Genomic DNA, 17,082 nt, shown 5'->3' on the forward strand with positions numbered 1-17,082 from the left:
AACTAACACTGTCATACATCCATACAACGTATAAAAGAGAACGCTTGGAATACGTGACGAGCGTACGATTACATCCACCATACGCATCAGAATTCTTTGTGAACATCAGCGCTACCATCAATACCCAAAATATTGCACACATCTGCTTGTGGTTATGAACCTAACAAAAGGAGGCGGCTCTTTGGCGTTACGTGATCTGCTATTTACAGGCTCTTTCCCGCTAGTGTACAGCAATAGGCAAATTCTTTGAACGTCATTTACATTTGAGGCAATAACGACCGGCGCCGGAGAAGCGAACCACCACTCCGCCTAACGATCCCCGCACCCGGAGCCGCTGTCATTGTCTGTCGCCTCGCCGGCCACCGTCACCGCTCGCCACATCCAACGGTCACCGTGTCGGCTGTTGGTCTGCGCCATGGCCGGGGCCGGCCTCGCACGTGGCGGCGTCTCGGCGCGGCGACGAGACGGTGCTGCCTACAACGGTGCTGTATCTGGCCAGCGCGCGTCTCTTTCCGCGCGCCAGCGTCCCACCCACCGACACTCACAGGTCACATAGCTCTCGTGCGTCCTGTAACGCACCCCGTCCGCAGCGTCGCCCGTCGGCACGCCCGCCCGCCGACCGGCCGGCTCCAGACGGCGTTCCACGGCTCCGGTGCGGCGCGGCGCTCCTCGCTCACCGAGGGCGGAGCGGCGCCGGCCGTTTAGAACCGCTGCTCGGCGGCAGCGCTGAAGGAGCGCTGCACGGGCGGACGCGCCTCGGCGGGCGGCGGCGGCGGCGGGGGCGGTGGCACGCCGTCGCCGGCCGGCAGCGAAGTCACGCGCGCCGGCTGCGGCGCCCCGGTGGCGCCGTGCGCCGGCGGCGGCGTCGGCGGCTGGCGCGGCAGCGAGCGTCGCTCGGCCGGCGAGCCGGCAGCACAGATGCGCGCCGACAGCGACTGCAAGAAGCCGGGGTCGCGGCTGGCGGCGCGCGGCGCAGCGCCACCGGGCTGGCCGGCTGGTGACGCGCCTCGGTCAGCGAGCGCACTGCCTCGGAGACGGCGCCCGAGCGCGGCTCGGCCGCGTCCACTGCTGCTGACTCGCGCCGTACCGGCGGCGGCGGCGGCGGCCGGCTGAGCTGGGACTGACTGCGCCGTAAGCCGCCGTGGCGCGGCGCCGATGCGTCTGCGGCACACAGGCGGGCGTCAGTCGGGTCGGCGGCCCGGCCGGGGAGGCCGCGTGGCCGTCATCAGCAGCACACGCCACGCGTCTTTCTTTCAGAGGCACCCTTCAGCACGCCTACAGAGCAATTCAGCAGCGGACGTACGAGAAAAACAGCGATGAACAAGGGAGACAGCATCCCAAACGCGCGTGGACACCCAAGTCCATGCTTCGGAAACAAAGCGACCGAAGCGCGCCCGAGAGCCGTCGGCGTGGCTCGCTCCGCACTCACCTGCAGGCACTGCTATCGACATGGGCCGCCTGCTCTCCTGGCTGGCGGCGGGCTCTTCACAAAAGTTGTATAACACAAAATCGGGCGGCGGCGGCAAAGCTGAACCAAAAAAGGACGCGTCAGCCACAGCCGCCACTCGGACCACAGAGACGGCCAGGCGGCGGATGTACCCACAAGCTGCTGACATCTACCGACCCGTCTCGCAAACAGTGTATCCCACACGCGGCACCAGGGCGGACATGCCAGCAGCCCCGCACTTTCGATGCTGGTCAGCTCCTCACGGAACATTATTTGCCTTTGTTTGAAAATGGAAAAGCGCCTGACTACCACCCAAGAAGAACGCAACAACGCAAAAGAGCCTCGGATAACACAAGCGTTTGCTTTCAGTCCAAATAACTGGTCTGGCATTTGGCACCAACCCAGCAGCCTCCAATGCCCCGCACCGCCCACACCACGGCGCTCTATCAAAGGCAGAAATCATGCAAAACTGACGCGCTAACCACCGCGCTAAATCGCAAACTAAACAGGCATGTTAGGAGAGAATGCCCAACTTCGTAGCGGCAATGGACATCAATTTTGAGACCGGATATTGCCCCCGCCGTCTTCCTAGAGTTGTTGGGATGATTCGTTGCAAGACATACCGCATGCGTTCAGGGCTTTAAAAGGTCTCGCAATTACATCTGTAACGCACGACAGATAGAGGAATTCATGACAGCTACCATTTAAATATGTGATTAAATAGCGTCCTACTCATGGCGCGGACACTGCAGCAGCGCACTACAAGCACTCGAAAACATGTAATTTTGCTCCAAAGCGACACTGTAGTCCCAATCGCACGACCTTCACCGTACAGGCCACAATGCACAACCAACTGCCAATCTCGGGGGCAGGAAGCGCAACCAGAGCTTCTGTCTAGGCGACAGCCCTACACAGTCAGTCAGCCGCCGACACCTGCACCGGCACCGACCCACCCCGACTTCACACCCGGACAAGAGACAGGCAGCTGGCCGCCGCGCGGGCGGGCGGCGGCGGCGCGCGGCTACGTACCGTCTGCCGACTGGGCGTGCGCCGGACCGTGCACGCTGCCGTAGCCGCTGGAGCCGGATCCGTCGCTCTCCCAGCGGTCCAGCTGCGGCGTGAGGCGGCCGTCAGGCACACCGGGGCGCCGACAGGGAGCAGCATGCCAGGGCGCCACACCACGTCACACACGTAAGCAGCTAACGCGCTCACGGCGGCGACCAACGCGTCCGGTCGAGCCAGCGTGACGTCACTGTTCCCGGCCCGCAGAATGGCTGGTCATTACAAGGGCTTTTCTCCTGGCTGGTCAGCCGCTGGGAACGACGCCTTTCTTTCGCAGGAGTCGGTGACCCGCCAGATACATGCCCGGCAAACGCCACCCCGCTTTAAGCCGCGGCATTACACAAGATAACCTGGACCAAGTACAAATGGCGCTTGGATCATTTTCAAGACGAACCCAATGCGCGAAACATTTTTCACACGTGCAATACTACCGCGGAGCTATAGCCACTGACGACTTTCGGTGATCCGCTGTTAAGTAAGCAGCTAGCTCGTCGTGGGCAAAGCCAGCTGGTGGCCATACTGTGACAGGGCGCGGGCACTGCCGTCGGCAGGGGGGGGGGGGGGGGCAGCTGGCGGCATTACCGTGGGCAGGGCGTTGCTGGGCGCGTCGTCGGGCTGCGGGCCGGCGGCCTCCTCCTTCAGTGCTGCCATCTGACGCAGCTCGGCCATGTTGGCGTACACGGGCTGCGGCACGACTGCGACCGGCCGGAGGACAGCGTCAGCGGGAGGCACGGCGAGGCTCCACACGCGCACACACACCACGCCTGCGCGCCGGCCGTTCGGAGACAGGAGGCCGACGACGCACCTCAGCGGTACGCCGGCCGCTCGGAGACAGGAGGCCGACGACGCACCTCAGCGGCACGCCGGCCGCGGCACCAGCTGATACCGACGTTTTAGAGCAGTGCTCAGCGACCCAGCGTGAGGCGGGCACTTCGCGACGCAATAATACCCTCGGCGTTTGCGTGCTGGACGGCGGGGAGAGCAGCACCGGACGGCGAGACAGGGCGGCCGGGGGCGCGTGCGGCTCCCATTTGTCGCCACTCGCCGGCACTCCCCAAACGTCCCGTCCGCATCCACAGCGGGGGCGCGGCCCCCCGGAACAGGGGCGAGGGCTGCACCCCATTCATCGGCCATCGGGACACACTCACGCCCCTCGACCGCCCGGCCCCAGGGGGCCGCCGAGCCGAGCGAGGGGAAGACCGCGACCGGCAGAGTCAATAGGCGTCATCAAAGGGACGGCCCACCACAAGGAGGCCTTTGTCCGTCTTCGGACCATCACATTCAGAGCACGGCCGTCTCCGCTCATCACAAGGCCTCTGGGAGGGCGATCTCCGGCTCGATTCGCTCCAACGAACGAGCCAGACGCCATCCCTTGGTGAGCGGGCGGTCGGCGCGGATCGAAAACTGTGCCCTTCAGACATGCGCAAAAATAGCAAATCTGTAGAGATCGGTTTAACCAACACAATAACCTACACAAACAAGTGTCTGCTCACATTAAACCGAACAGCGCCAACAGCAGCAGCAGCAGCACAACCCAACAGCACAAACAGCAGAGCAGCTGCAGCATAACATGCCACACGCGAGCCAAAAGACGTCGGCATCAATGTCAGACAAAACAGTAGCGGCAGCGACGAGGACTCACCCATGTGCGGCGCCGCTGGTTGAAGTCGGGCAGCGCGGCGTCCGTCGGGCAGGCGTAGTGGCTGAGCACCTTGCGTTTCTGCCTGGAGCGGCCCTTTACGGGCACGGGTGGCCGGCCGGCCGGCGGCGGCGGCGGTGGCGGCGGAGACGGCGAGACGCCGCGCTGGGGCGCCACGAACGTGAGCGGGCCCAGCGACGTCCGCTGCAGCACACCGCCCCGCACGTACGCTGGAGGTCACGGGGACGCGTCAGGGCAGGTCAGGGTCGGGTCAGGGGCAAGTCAGGGGCGGCAGGGGCAACGGGGTGGACCGGAGCGGACGGCACGTCACCGAGCGGTTACGCCCGCTGGGGACGTGAAACCGAAAACGACGCAGGTCTGAACCCAAGGATGTGCAGAGATCGTGCCAAGCCCCAACCATTCCTGACGGTGGGCAAGCGACGCAACGCCACCACGGCAGATCAACCCCTTTTCACCAATCTCTCCCTACACTACTGCCCGGTGGCGGCGCTCACCGCTGGAGATTGTGTGCGGCCGCGGCGGGGCCGGGGCCTCGGCGGCGGTGGCGGCGGCAGCGGCGCCTCGCTGGCCGGCGGCGGGCTCCAGGCGGCGGCGGCGGCGGCGGCTCGGCCGCCTCGGCCGCGTCGGTCGGCAGGCTGCAGACGGAGGCGCCGCACCAGCCGCCGGCCGGCGGCGGCGGCGTGGCCGGCCGCACGAACAGCGTGTCCTGCGACGTGAAGCCCGAGTCGTGCGACGACACGCTGGCGACGCGTTGCGCGGCGCGGCGCCGGCCAGCGCCGCCGCCGTGTGGCTGAACGAGCGGGGCCGGCCGCCGGCCGGCGGCGCCGTGCCGCCGGAGCTGGACGAGTGCAGGCTGTTGATGGAGCACAGACTGGACTTGCGCGAGCCCAGCGAGGAGGAGGCGGCGCGCGGCGAGTCGGGCGGCGAGCCGGGCTGCCACGCGTCGCCGGCGCCTTTTATGTCGGCGATCAGCTGCGGACACGACCGACAGTCGGTCAGCACCGGCCCGCTCATCGCGGCCGGCGGCGGCCTCGCTTCTCGACGCCCACTCTGGACGAGCGGCTGATCAGTGCTGGGTGTTGAGGCACGGGGCAGAACATGGGGACGCGGAGAAGTCAATACGTGTGACAAATTGCCGGGCCCCATGGCAGCCTGGACAAAGCGATGCATCCATAAGCGAGCGAGGACCGCAACACACCGCCGACATCGCATCAATAACTGTCCAAGGGCCTCGTGCAAGACGCCCAGGCCGAGACGGGCGTAAAGACAACAGGTTCGCGACAGCAACAGGCACCCCTGCACCCGGCATCACGTCTGGTCAGCTGGCCCAGCCGCCGACATCGGCCCTTGCGCACACCCCGCCGCCCTCGCTGCGCGGCGCGCCGCCGTGGCGCCAGTTCCGGCCGCCGACGGGCCGCGGCGCCCCCGGCTGGGAGCGCAGCAGCGCCGCGCGCCCGCGCCCACCTGTTCGGAGGCGGCCGGCAGGGCGAACGGCTCGACCGTGTGCGCCACCAGCTGCTCCATGACCTCGGTCAGCCGGGACATCTCCTCAGCGGCGTCCACCTCACCCTGCTGGGATGCGGAGACGGCGGTCAGGGACAGCCCCGGCGGCGTGGAGCCCGGCCTCACAGCCGCGCGCCGTCGCGCCGGCCAGGAGTGGGCAGCACGAGTCGCCCGTGACTCCGCTCCGACGTCAGCCGCAGCGACAGCGGCGACAGCCCACCCAACAACAAGGGAATGAACGTAAACCGGCGCAATCGGTGTAACTCGACGGCGACGCCGGGAAGTCGCCCGTTGAGGAGGCACAGCTGGGAAGGCACTGGAGAGCACAGCCGGTGCCTTTCCAGCTGTGCCTCCTCACTGACACCGCTCACCACTGGCATCGGCACCTCTAATCCCACCGACGTGCACGGCTGTGCGCGGGGAGGTAGGGAGATAAGGCTGACGGAACGACAGAACGTGGAGTGGCACATGTCCCCAATCTCTTCATTCTGGGCCTGACGGGCGCAGGCGGGCGTTATGGCCGTGTACCCCTCCAGGTTCCCCTCCAGGTGTACCCCTCCTTACGCGTACCCCTCCAGGTTCGAGGCCAGTACGGTGTCCGCGCAGCCTCAGACATGACCTGACTCAAGCACACCCTGCTCACTTGCGGTTTTCTTCCGCTTTGCTTTGAATGAATTACTGTGCGGTTTTCCCCGTTTTCGAATGAATTGCTACAACACCTCCGAAGTCGGTGCCCATGACGACACCGGCTCGTCCGCGTCACCACAGCACACCGCTAGACAGCACATGAGGAATGGGAGGGGACGGGGTCCAGCCGACTCAGCGCGTCAGCGAAGCGTCGCCGCCGCTCCTCAGCGACGCGAGGCCCTGCGCAGCGGCCGGCCGCCGTCGCCGTCCCCGACGTGCGGCGACAAACACGCGCCGCCCTCGCTGGGATGAGCTCAGCTCGGCGGCACAGCGCGCTGCTGTCCCCGCCATAATAACACATTCTCGGCACCGCGGCCCGGGATTAAAGCTGGCGCCGGCGGCCTCATCAGAGGACCGTCTGTCCGCCGCCACACGGCCGACTCTCTGGCTCACTCCGGCGGCGCCCCGGTGTTTTATTCCCGGGTGAATTACGGCCAGACGGGTAATTGACGCCGCTGGAGGGGCTGTCAGGCCCGCAGCGCGTCCACTTAACGTGCTCGATCGATATCCAGGACTTGGATCAACGCCGTCTTGTACGTCGTTCTGCCCTTTTCAACAACCACTTTTTTCTCGACACCGGTAAATTGGATCTGATCTGGACGAGCCGCGCCTAGTTCGGCAAACATTCCGATATTCGTTTGCAAACAAAGTTTGAAACAAAGCGAAGTCACGGATCCCGTTGAAATAAATGGGAGGTTAAAATCGGGACCGCTTGCAGCCGAGTCGCGATTCGTTCAACAATCAGGAGGAACTTTTTTGCCGCGTTCTTTCGGCGCGCTCATGCTGTACTCTCGAGAAAACTTTTCCACACTGATATCCGAGCTGACATGGAATCTAACTCAGCATAATCGAGTGCAGGACTGGGGACTGAAGGCGCACATGTTACGTGACCCACGGAGCCTCCATTTCTCAGAATACGACGCACACAGAATAATTGCAACATTCATGATCACGATCTGTTCGGTTCCCTGCCCATTGTATTCATCACTTGAAGCCCGTCCGAGACGGGACCGCGAACGGCACACCCCGACGCATAACACTTCGACAACATCCAACGCGATCCTTCCGAACCCCTGTATCCCGAGGACACCAGTGTGCCCCTCCCCTCGGAGCGTGTCACGCCCCTGGCTCGTGCCGGCAGTCCCGACGGCGGGCCTCGCCCAGAGGCGTCACTCACCACGACCGGCTTCAGCCAGGTGACGAAGCGGCAGTAGCGGCTCCGCTCCTCCACCAGGGCCGCCTCCAGCGACGCCCGCTCGCCGGCCTCCAGCCGCTGAGGACGGACAGAGGGCACGGGTGAAACACAGGCCGGAGCGCTCCCTCCAGAGGCGCGCCCACAGGGCCGCCTCCAGCGACGCCCGCTCGCCGGCCTCCAGCCGCTGAGGACGGACAGAGGAGGGCACGGGTGAAACACAGGCCGGAGCGCTCCCTCCAGAGGCGCGCTCACAGGGCCGTCTCCAGCCAACATCAATCACGATGGCCAGACGGCTTTCCCATGGCAACACTCTTCGGCGTCGGAATGTAGGCACCACACTTGATGAAATGGAATTGCAAGGTCGATCAGTGTCATATTCATACACAACATCGGCGCAAAATGACCCCTGCTGTCGACGCGTCTCGAAACCCAAATAACAATAATCAGATACAACGTCATGGCGACAGACTCAGCTAGGAGACTGTCGTTCCCGGGTCCGATCCTCGTCGCGAGGAGTGGGGAGTCTTACGGAAACTTAGTACAGGGACCCGAACCTCCCCAGAGTCTCCAAAACCGGTCCCGCGCAGCGGTCAGGTCGCAAGTACGCCCACTAATCATGCCATGCAACAATATTTACCGTCACATTTTCCGCCTCATTTCGGGAAATAATGGCTTCTCACCACAAGTGGTTGTTGCATGAGAGGGATGTCATAACAGAGGCCGGCACGGCAAGCACACACACCACACTCATTATCTAATTGGCACGACGCGACAAAACTGCCAAGCTAATACACCCGACGTCACTGCGACACATGACATTTGATTTAAGACTGGTGCTTCATAATACGAACTTAACGACCGGCTAAGCCAACAGCCCATCCGTAATTGCAGTCGGAACCAAGGTTGCACGGTCGGCGGCTGGGGCTTGCCACCACTTCAAAAACGTTTTCAAGGTATGTTGGGTACCTTGGTATGTACCATACCTCAGCAAGGTATGTTTTCATGTTGCCGCTGCTGGCGGCACAATGACCAAAGATCAGGACGAATTACGAGCAATGGGATCATAGCTGTCCCCCGGTAATGTATTCGTAAGCAACTAGTCCAAAAAAACGTGGAAGACAAGTGGGATCATGTGGAAAAATATCCTGAATGTTATTGCCAAATAAATCTCGTGAGATGGAAGAATGACCCAGCCGCGGGCGAAACCGAATGAGTTAAAGCCCTCGGGTTTGCGATGACGAACACAATCGGACCGGTTGCTGCCATGACGCGAACTTTGTTGCGCCACCGGAAGGCAAAAGCATCGATTCATTCAATTCTAAGCAGGCGAGATGAGACGCCTTCTACCTGCCGTACCCCTGCGGACATCCCGTTGACTGTTGAATCAGCGGAAGGTGACCTTGCATCGCGCGAAAGGGGCAGACGACGCCACCTGTTGTGATCTCAGGGAGCATCATCAACCCGAGAACAGATGCACAGCCCGGTGAGCCGCGAACACGGCAGCGGTGGCGCAGGAGATGAGCAGGTCAACCCAGCCGCGGTGAGCAGGCCAGCCCAGCCGCGGTGAGCACGCCAGTCCGGCTCGATCGCCAGTAGAGCGCGGCGCGCCGCTCCGGCCGTGCCAGCCACCTGTGCCCGGCGCGCGCAGGCGTGCCCTCGCGTTTAGCGGCGCCACCAGCGCGACCGTCACTACGGGCGGCGGGCGGGCCGAGACATGCGGCCGGCAGACCTGTGACGTCCGGCGGCGTCGTGAGCCGCCACCGGTCCGGCAGCCGGTCCGGCCCCCTCCGTCCGGACAGCGACGGCCGCGGCTCGCCGCCCTGCAAGCGGCTGCGCGACGTAAGGTCACCCGGGGAAAGGCGCCGCGCCGCCCGCAGCAGACGAGGCGATCACCCAGCCGACCGAGCACGTCCTGGCGCCCGATCAATCCCGACTCCTCCGGATGTAAGCCGACGCGTTGACTCCGGAGGTCAAAGCATAGCAATGATGTGCAGGCGAGGGCGCCGCGACCTGCCTGCCCCCGGCCTGTGGCTGGCAACAGAGCCTGCGCTTGCCACCGCCAAGGCGGTCCGGTAGGCTGCGCCACCGGCAACGGCAGTGGAAAGAACGACAACGACATCGCGGCGGATAGCCGGCAACCCTGCCAGCCACGTCACGGCGGCGAGAAGCGCGCGCTCCTCTCAGACACAAGGCCGCGCCGGAAGAGGCCGTGACCGACAGTCAGGGGTGCTCAGCGGCGCTTCGCTGGGTGCTCAGGGTGCTCACCGGCGCTTCGCGCCTCCTCTCGGCCCGCCGGGCGCGCCGCACTCGGCCGCTACCGAGAAATGACGCCTGACCGTGTGCCAAGCGTTTCTGAGAGTTCCAGCTGGCCGCCTGTCTTCGCCTTGCCACTGTTTCCAAGTATTTCGACTTGGGTTCGTGAACAGGCTTGAAACGTTCGAAAATGGAACCGCAATACACCGAGTCGAACTGGACCGGCAGGGTCATCCCACGGTTGCAAAGAAGGTCACAATGGCCGAGCTCCTCCCCCCCTTTCCCCGCTGTCCGGCAGGTCGTCCAGCTTTGTTCCACGCCAGCCCAGGCACTGTCCCCGGTGAACTCCCGCCGGGCCGGGCCGGCTCCGGCTCCGGCTCCGGCTCCGGCTCCGGCTCCGGCTCCTCTCCGGCTCCGGCTCCGGCTCCAGCTCCGACTACGGGACTCCGTCTCCGTCTCCGTCTCCGTCTCCGTCTCCGTCTCCGTCTCCGGCTCCGGCTCCGTCTCCGACTCCGGCACCGGCACCGGCACCGGCACCGGCACCGGCACCGGCTCCGGCGCCGGCTCCGGCTCCGGCTCCGGCTCCGGCTCCGGCTCCGGCTCCGGCTCCGGCTCCGGATCCGGCTCCGGCTCCGGCACCGGCTCCGACTGCGGGACTCCGGCTGGCCCCGCTGCGTTGGGCCGTCGGGGCCCACCGCAGTGTGTGTGTGCGTGGGGTGTGCGTGGCGGTACATAGTGCGCGACCATGTCATTGCCGTGCGGCGCGGCGCCTGGCGGAGCCCGCAGCGCGGCCCGGCGCCGGCTCCGGCCCCGGCGCCGTCAGCAGCCCGCCTCGCGAACCGGCACCGGCCCTGATCACGCCCGCTGACCGGCCGCTGAGTAACGGGCCGCGACACCGGCCGGCCGCCCCCCTCCGCCGACCACCGACCACGGGCGCACGGGCACCGCAGGCACGGCCCTTGCAAACGCCAACACGTGCATGGTACTCCCACGTCTTTTAGCTTGTGGTCAGGCACGCTGTTGGCAGGTTGTAACCGGTGGCAAAGATTTGTGCGGTGCAATGTGCTCACTAACAAGATTAAGATATAGCTACAGGTGAGAAGAAATGTTATCAATTATCATGCCGAACGAAATCCGCAACAAGTGTTAACTTCAAGCTTTTCAACAACGCACATATCTCCAAAGGGCTCTCGCATAACAAGCCTGTGTTCTACACAATCCAATACATTGACAAACTCAGTTAACACCCACGAGGACACACAGGTCCATGCAGCAGGTATTTCTTGGAGAGGGACAACCGGGCAGCGGCGAAAACGCACACAGCCCACCTCGGCCGGTAACCACACCCCCGTAGCAGGGTCACAACGCCACCGTTGACGGGCGCGCGTATATACAAAACACCGCGCCTGGTGGCGCGATCTGGACGTTATCCTGGCTTCCCGAAGGCCACCGATGAGCGAGTGTGTGACAAGCCCATGGCTGGAAAATACGTGATCTGGAAAACGTCGGATGGCAAGCGTCTCCGAGACCACGCCAGGTCCGCGACGTCACGGGCCGCAAGCCGCCATCAGCGATGCCAGTGACGTCACCCTACACCAGCCGTGATGCGGTGACGCAATACGCTGGCGTCACGGGCGTATTACAGGTAATCGCCGCGCCGTCAGTGTCGCCAGAACTTCCCAAGACGTGACGGCGGTGTTTACGAACTGATTGACGGAGTTCGTGGGACCGATACACAAGAAGCACCCACGTGTCTTCAGCCACCTGATAATCGGCCACAACCGTGTAACAGACCGGCGACCCGGGCCTCTCCGCAGGTCTGCACCGCACATTCAGGTGAGGAATCCATTTCGGAACCACTGCAACACCCAACCAAACATACAAAAAGTGGTTTTCAGAGCCGCTTTGCCACACCGCGCTTTAGGAGTGTCGAAAGTCTGTGTCTTCGGGTAAGGACAACCCCGAGGGTAGCCTCTCCACCTGGCCGTGTCCCCCATCCAGTGTCTTCGGGTGAGGACATGCCGAAGGCAGCCTCTACGCCTGCCGTGCCCAAACCCAGTGTCCTTCGAATGAGCACCCATCCGAGGGTAGCCTCTACGCCTGCCCGCGTTTCTCACCCGGTGTCTTCGAATGAGGACACATCCGACGGTAGCCTCTACAACCTGCCCGCGTTCTTACCCACAATCACTGGCGCCACTCAGCTCATATCCGCCGTCGCCGGTGTGCAAGGCGTGCTATTCGTACCATGCCGTGGGCGGCAGTTTTATATCCTGCACCGAACAGCAAGTTACGTGGGCGCAGCGCGGCCCGTTTCCAGGTAGCGTGCAAGCCGGATGCAGCGGCTGACAACCAACACTGCATTGCCGCCCCACTCACGGTGTGTCATCGTCACCAACGCCAGGTGTCGTTTGACGGACGCTGAAGGTCAAAGCTACCCCCGCCCCTGGCAAGAGACAGGTCTCATGCCACGCGACGCTCGGGGCACGCGCCAGGCGTCATGGCATTTGACCGGCGCCGGCTCGGTCCGGCCCCACCGCCGGCTGTTCCGCACAGCAGACGGGGCCGCCGCGCAGGCATCCGATCGGCGCCTCCCGGCCGGCCCGGCACGCCGTCCCGCCCCGTCGACGGCACCGACGCCTTTCCCTCCGCCTCCCGAGACCGGCCGCAGTTCGCCTGCCGTCAGAGCGCGGGCGGCCGGCGCGGGGCGGCCCGCTTCCAGACGCGCCTGTTGTGACGCGCGGCCCCGGCCACGACGCCGCCGGATCTGGGCCGGCCTGTTTTAGCGGCGTCCCGCCGCCCCGCATCTGGGCCACCATCCGGCTCGGTACAGGCGGCGCGGTGGGATGGAACTGCTCCGAGTCAACACCGCCAGGCGGTACGGTGGGGTGGGAGCGCGCCCCACCACACCGCCGGGTGGTGTGGTGGGGTGGGTGCGCTTCGAGTCAACACCGCTGGGTGGTGCGGAGGGGTGGGTGTGCTCAGAGTCAGCACTGCCAGGTGGTGCGGTGGGGTGGGTGTGCCCAGAGTCAGCACTGCCAGGTAGTGCGGTGGGGTGGGTGCGCTTCGAGTCAACACCGCTGGGCGGTGTGGTGGGGCGGCTGCGCTTGGAGTCTACACCGCCGCCACCACGAGCGAACGGCCGGCTATGCATTGTACATAAACACCATCCCGTCGCTTGATGTACTCATTTGTCGTGACGTCTGTCGTCCACGCACAGTATGTACGTGCTGTTCAAGTAGCCAGCAAGACCTGACCCCGATACCCTGGCCCCGTGGCGGTCCTCCAACGGCGGTAATTCGGTGACCTTCCACGAGTTGCACACAATGCAGTTCAAGACAATATCAATGCGCGATGTGACACGGTGAAGAACCCTCCCTCGACCCCCCCTCCGGCCTAACATTGGCGCTCACACTGACCTGGTAGCGGTCCTGCACATCCGACAGCTGCAGGGTCAGCGAGCGCTGCGCGTCCGGCGACTTCACTTTGCGAGCCTTCTTGTGCTGCTTCTGCGCCTCTGAAGATCGCTTCTTCAGCTCCGTCCGGCTTCGTCTGTACTCTGGAACGGATGGACGCGAGCAGTGAGACAGGCGCTCAGTCCCAACATCGCACTTCGGTGGCTTCCTGTCCTTGCCCCGATCAAGAACAACGGAAGCTATTGGTGACAGGAGCCATACAAACGCCGGAAAACGCCACACGCACACCCCTGACGACGCCACTTGTCGACCTATGTCTCGTCCAAGCCCAGGAGACACGACCAAAGTGGAGGCGAGTGGTCCAAGACCAGACCCGAGAGCCCCAGAGTTTGACTCATGACACAGGGATGTCGCCAGGACCAGTACGCGGTACATACAGCAGCTGCGAGCATGCCAAGCCCGCGCATGCCCCGCCCCGAGCCCCGAGCCCCGAGCATGTCAAGCGCTGGGCCCGACGCCGGGTCTAGCCCACCGCAACCGCTGCTGGAACCAGGTCAGCACCGGACGTGTCGGCTCCAGGCCCGGCTCCAGTCCGCTGCGGCGGGCCCGGGGGCCGCGTCCCGTCCACAGACCGGTCTCACGACTAGGTCACAGGCACGTCTCGTGGGGCGGACTGTGGGCGGCGCGGCCGGACGTCGGAGCCCCCCTCCCCATCTTTCCTGTTGTCGCTGGATTGTTGATAAGACGCCGCCGCCGCGGCCCAGCGCATCTAAAGCGAGTCGCCTGTGCGTGTAATGGTCGGGGCTGCACGACCGCCGGCGGTTGTGTTACATGGAGGCCACAGGCCGAATTGCAGCTGATTCGCAACAGAGCGGAGAGGCTGCTGGTGCTGTGTGGCGCAATCCCGGAGCGGCCGGCCTGGCCTGGCTCAGGACAAATACACGCCCCGGGACCAGCACCGCCCGGGGCACCGCGGGGCCGCTAGGGTGGACCGCACACTCGAGCTGGCGACACTGGCCGACGGATTGGATAACAGCCTTTATAAGGTATCGGGATATGTTCGACGCTGCGCTCGGAATAGGACGGGGAGAAGAGACACGTCGCGTATGTGCACCTCCGGCAGCTGACCGCAACAGTTCAGCGACAGTCCGAGTCCTCGGCCCAGCACACAACACCCGAAGTCATGCGATAAAGCGTCACCGTAGCTGAGAAAGACACCAGTCGATCATAACTTAGGGACTCCCACGGCGCATGCAAATTTTGAGACAACACCGAACAAGTTAGCTGCGGCCGGCCGTGACCCTGACGCGGCAGACGCACACGCCTCGACCGTTCGAGACGAGCCGCCTGTTAACGGCAATGATTTACTGTTACCCATCCAACCCCTGCCAACGATGCATAATAATCGTTAAAGAATATTTATCGACGTACGGAGCTGCTGAGCTCATTAGCAGCGCAGCGACCCGCGCCGGTAACGTCGTCGGCACTCGTAAAATACGCGGCGATCGAAGGGCTAAGATCTCAACCCAGCCAGCCGTCGGCCGGCACCGGCATTCCGATCTCGTTCCCGGAGCAGCTGACGGCGTCCCGCGCCTACCGACCGTCGCCACCCCCGCCTCCCGGCCGCCGCCGGCCACCGCCGACCGCAGCCGGCGGGCCGGCTATTGGTCCGGCCATTGTTTCGGTCTGTCGAAGGCGCTTTCCGGCGCGGGGGCGGCGGCCGCGGCGCACTCCCCCCTTTGTCGGCCGGCCTCCCCGCCTATCGATTGGGCGTCAGCGGCCGACTCTCGGGGCGCGGACTGGTGGCGTGACGGGAGATGTCCGACGCTGACGGCGAGGTGCCGTGGCCCAGCGGCGCCGGCACCTCGCACCGGCCACCCGCACCGCGAGACGGGATCCGTCCGGCACTGATGGCGTGGTGCCGTGGCCCAGCGGCGCCGGCACCTCGCACCGGCCACCCGCACCGCGAGACGGGACCTGTCCGGCATTAACGGCGTGGTGCCGTGGCCCAGCGGCGCCGGCACCTCGCACCGCCCATCCGCACAGCGAGACGGGATCCGTCCGGCACTGACGGCGTGATGCCGTGGCCCAGCGGCGCCGGCACCTCGCACCGGCCACCCGCACAGCGAGACGGGATCCGTCCGGCACTGACGGCGTGATGCCGTGGCCCAGCGGCGCCGGCACCTCGCACCGGCCACCCGCACCGCGAGACGGGATCCGTCCGGCACTGATGGCGTGGTGCCGTGGCCCAGCGGCGCCGGCACCTCGCACCGGCCACCCGCACCGCGAGACGGGACCTGTCCGGCATTAACGGCGTGGTGCCGTGGCCCAGCGGCGCCGGCACCTCGCACCGCCCATCCGCACAGCGAGACGGGATCCGTCCGGCACTGACGGCGTGATGCCGTGGCCCAGCGGCGCCGGCACCTCGCACCGCCCATCCGCACAGCGAGACGGGATCCGTCCGGAGCTGACGGCTCGGCAGGCGTCTTCAGCGCCCGGCGCCGGCGGTCCTTCACAATGAGGGTGGGCGTCTTCGGAAGGAGCAGCCTCCGCACGCCGCGGCGCCTGTCCTGTGTGACGTATACCACACGGGACGCCCGTCACACCTGTGCACCAGCAGTCGGGCGGTGACGGACGAGCCCCGTGCTGGCCGGCAAACTCCCGCTGGACCAGGACCCCACCAGCAGCGGCGCGGCGGCCGGCGGCCGGCGGCGAGAGCTCAGCCCGGCCCCGCCGCCGCGGCGGACGAGGGAGGGTGGCTGGCCGCCGGCGATCGGCGCCGATCTGTCGCCGACGACAGCGACCGACGCCCGGCGGCCGGTGCCAGCGACAAAGCCGGCCGATCGTCAGCAATGAGCAGTCGGTCGGGCCATCCACTACACAGACGGATGATCACCTCCACGGCCGGGCAACGGCGCAGCAGGCGACAAGCTGCGTTTTCTCCAAGCTGACTTCCAGAGATTGGAAGTTGCATGGGTTTTACTTGCCGTTCAATTAGCGCGTTGTTTTCGCAGTAATCGGTGTTTACATGTCGATGTTCGTCTCAGTTCCGGTTGGCTGCAGCTTCATGATCCAAGCCAGACCAATGCATGGTCGCCTGATAATTTGGGCGTTAAAAAGCCGCTGCCGTGCACTGCCGTGCATCCCACTAACGAGACAGTCCGCGACATATCTGCACAGTCGGGGCAGGCCGCAAACGGGGAAAACGGTGTCTGAGCTCAAGTGAATGTGAGATTGTTTCTGTGATGACAGTTCGACGCCTACAAAAACTCCCATGCGGAGGGAAACATTACGGAGATAATGACTCGCCGGTATGATACAGCAAAAACGGTAATTAAAACCGGCACGCCGACCAACAGGGTGCGTCGTTGCCAAACAGCACCATATGGCCCAGTGCCGCCATAAAGGTAATCAGCCGCCGGTAATTGTGTCGTCCGGCTACAAAACAGGGCGTTCGCGGCCGCAGCCAGCGCAGAGCCAGCTCCGCAGTTCAGATAGCGATGCGGCAGCGGCATCAAACGCCTCCAACATCGCTCCTGGCGACAGCGTTCGGCCTTGTTTACAAGACATCATTAACTCCGATCGCACGGGCGGCCAACCAGCCCAGCAGCTTGCACGGGCACAAGCTGCTCTTTGTGCCAGGCGGCGGCGCTGGCCTTGTTTACACGGCACCCGCGTCGCACGCGCCTTGCGCGCCGGCACCGTGCAGCCGCGACGCCGCCCGCGAGCCGGGCGTGCTGGGAGAGAGGCGCCGCGCGTCGCACCGGGTCAGGCCAGGGCGCAGGTCGGCCAGGTCGCCGACCCCGGCCGCCGCCCTGGCCGCCGGCGCGGCGCGAGGCTGGCGCGCCCCCGCCGCCGGCCA

The 17,082-nt window shown here is 64.9% G+C and overlaps 1 protein-coding gene across 1 annotated transcript in view; it reads right to left on the reverse strand.

Moving 5' to 3' along the window:
- LOC119098267 (uncharacterized) overlaps positions 1-4,161 on the reverse strand; it is a 10,172-nt gene extending 6,011 nt beyond the window's left edge. Inside the window, exons 1-5 of the mRNA XM_037221189.1 lie at positions 4,152-4,161; positions 3,092-3,204; positions 2,477-2,558; positions 1,430-1,528; positions 1,007-1,161 (exon numbers count right to left, since the gene is read on the reverse strand). Of these exons, the coding sequence (XP_037077084.1) occupies positions 1,007-1,161; positions 1,430-1,528; positions 2,477-2,558; positions 3,092-3,204; positions 4,152-4,155 (453 nt within the window). The 5' untranslated portion in view covers positions 4,156-4,161. The remainder of the gene's footprint in view (positions 1-1,006; positions 1,162-1,429; positions 1,529-2,476; positions 2,559-3,091; positions 3,205-4,151) is intronic.
- Between the last annotated feature and the right edge of the window lie 12,921 nt (positions 4,162-17,082).

The sequence above is a fragment of the Pollicipes pollicipes genome, unplaced genomic scaffold, assembly GCF_011947565.3.
Source record: "Pollicipes pollicipes isolate AB1234 unplaced genomic scaffold, Ppol_2.1 Scaffold_4740;HRSCAF=5597_pilon_pilon_pilon, whole genome shotgun sequence".
Taxonomy (NCBI): domain Eukaryota; kingdom Metazoa; phylum Arthropoda; class Thecostraca; order Pollicipedomorpha; family Pollicipedidae; genus Pollicipes; species Pollicipes pollicipes.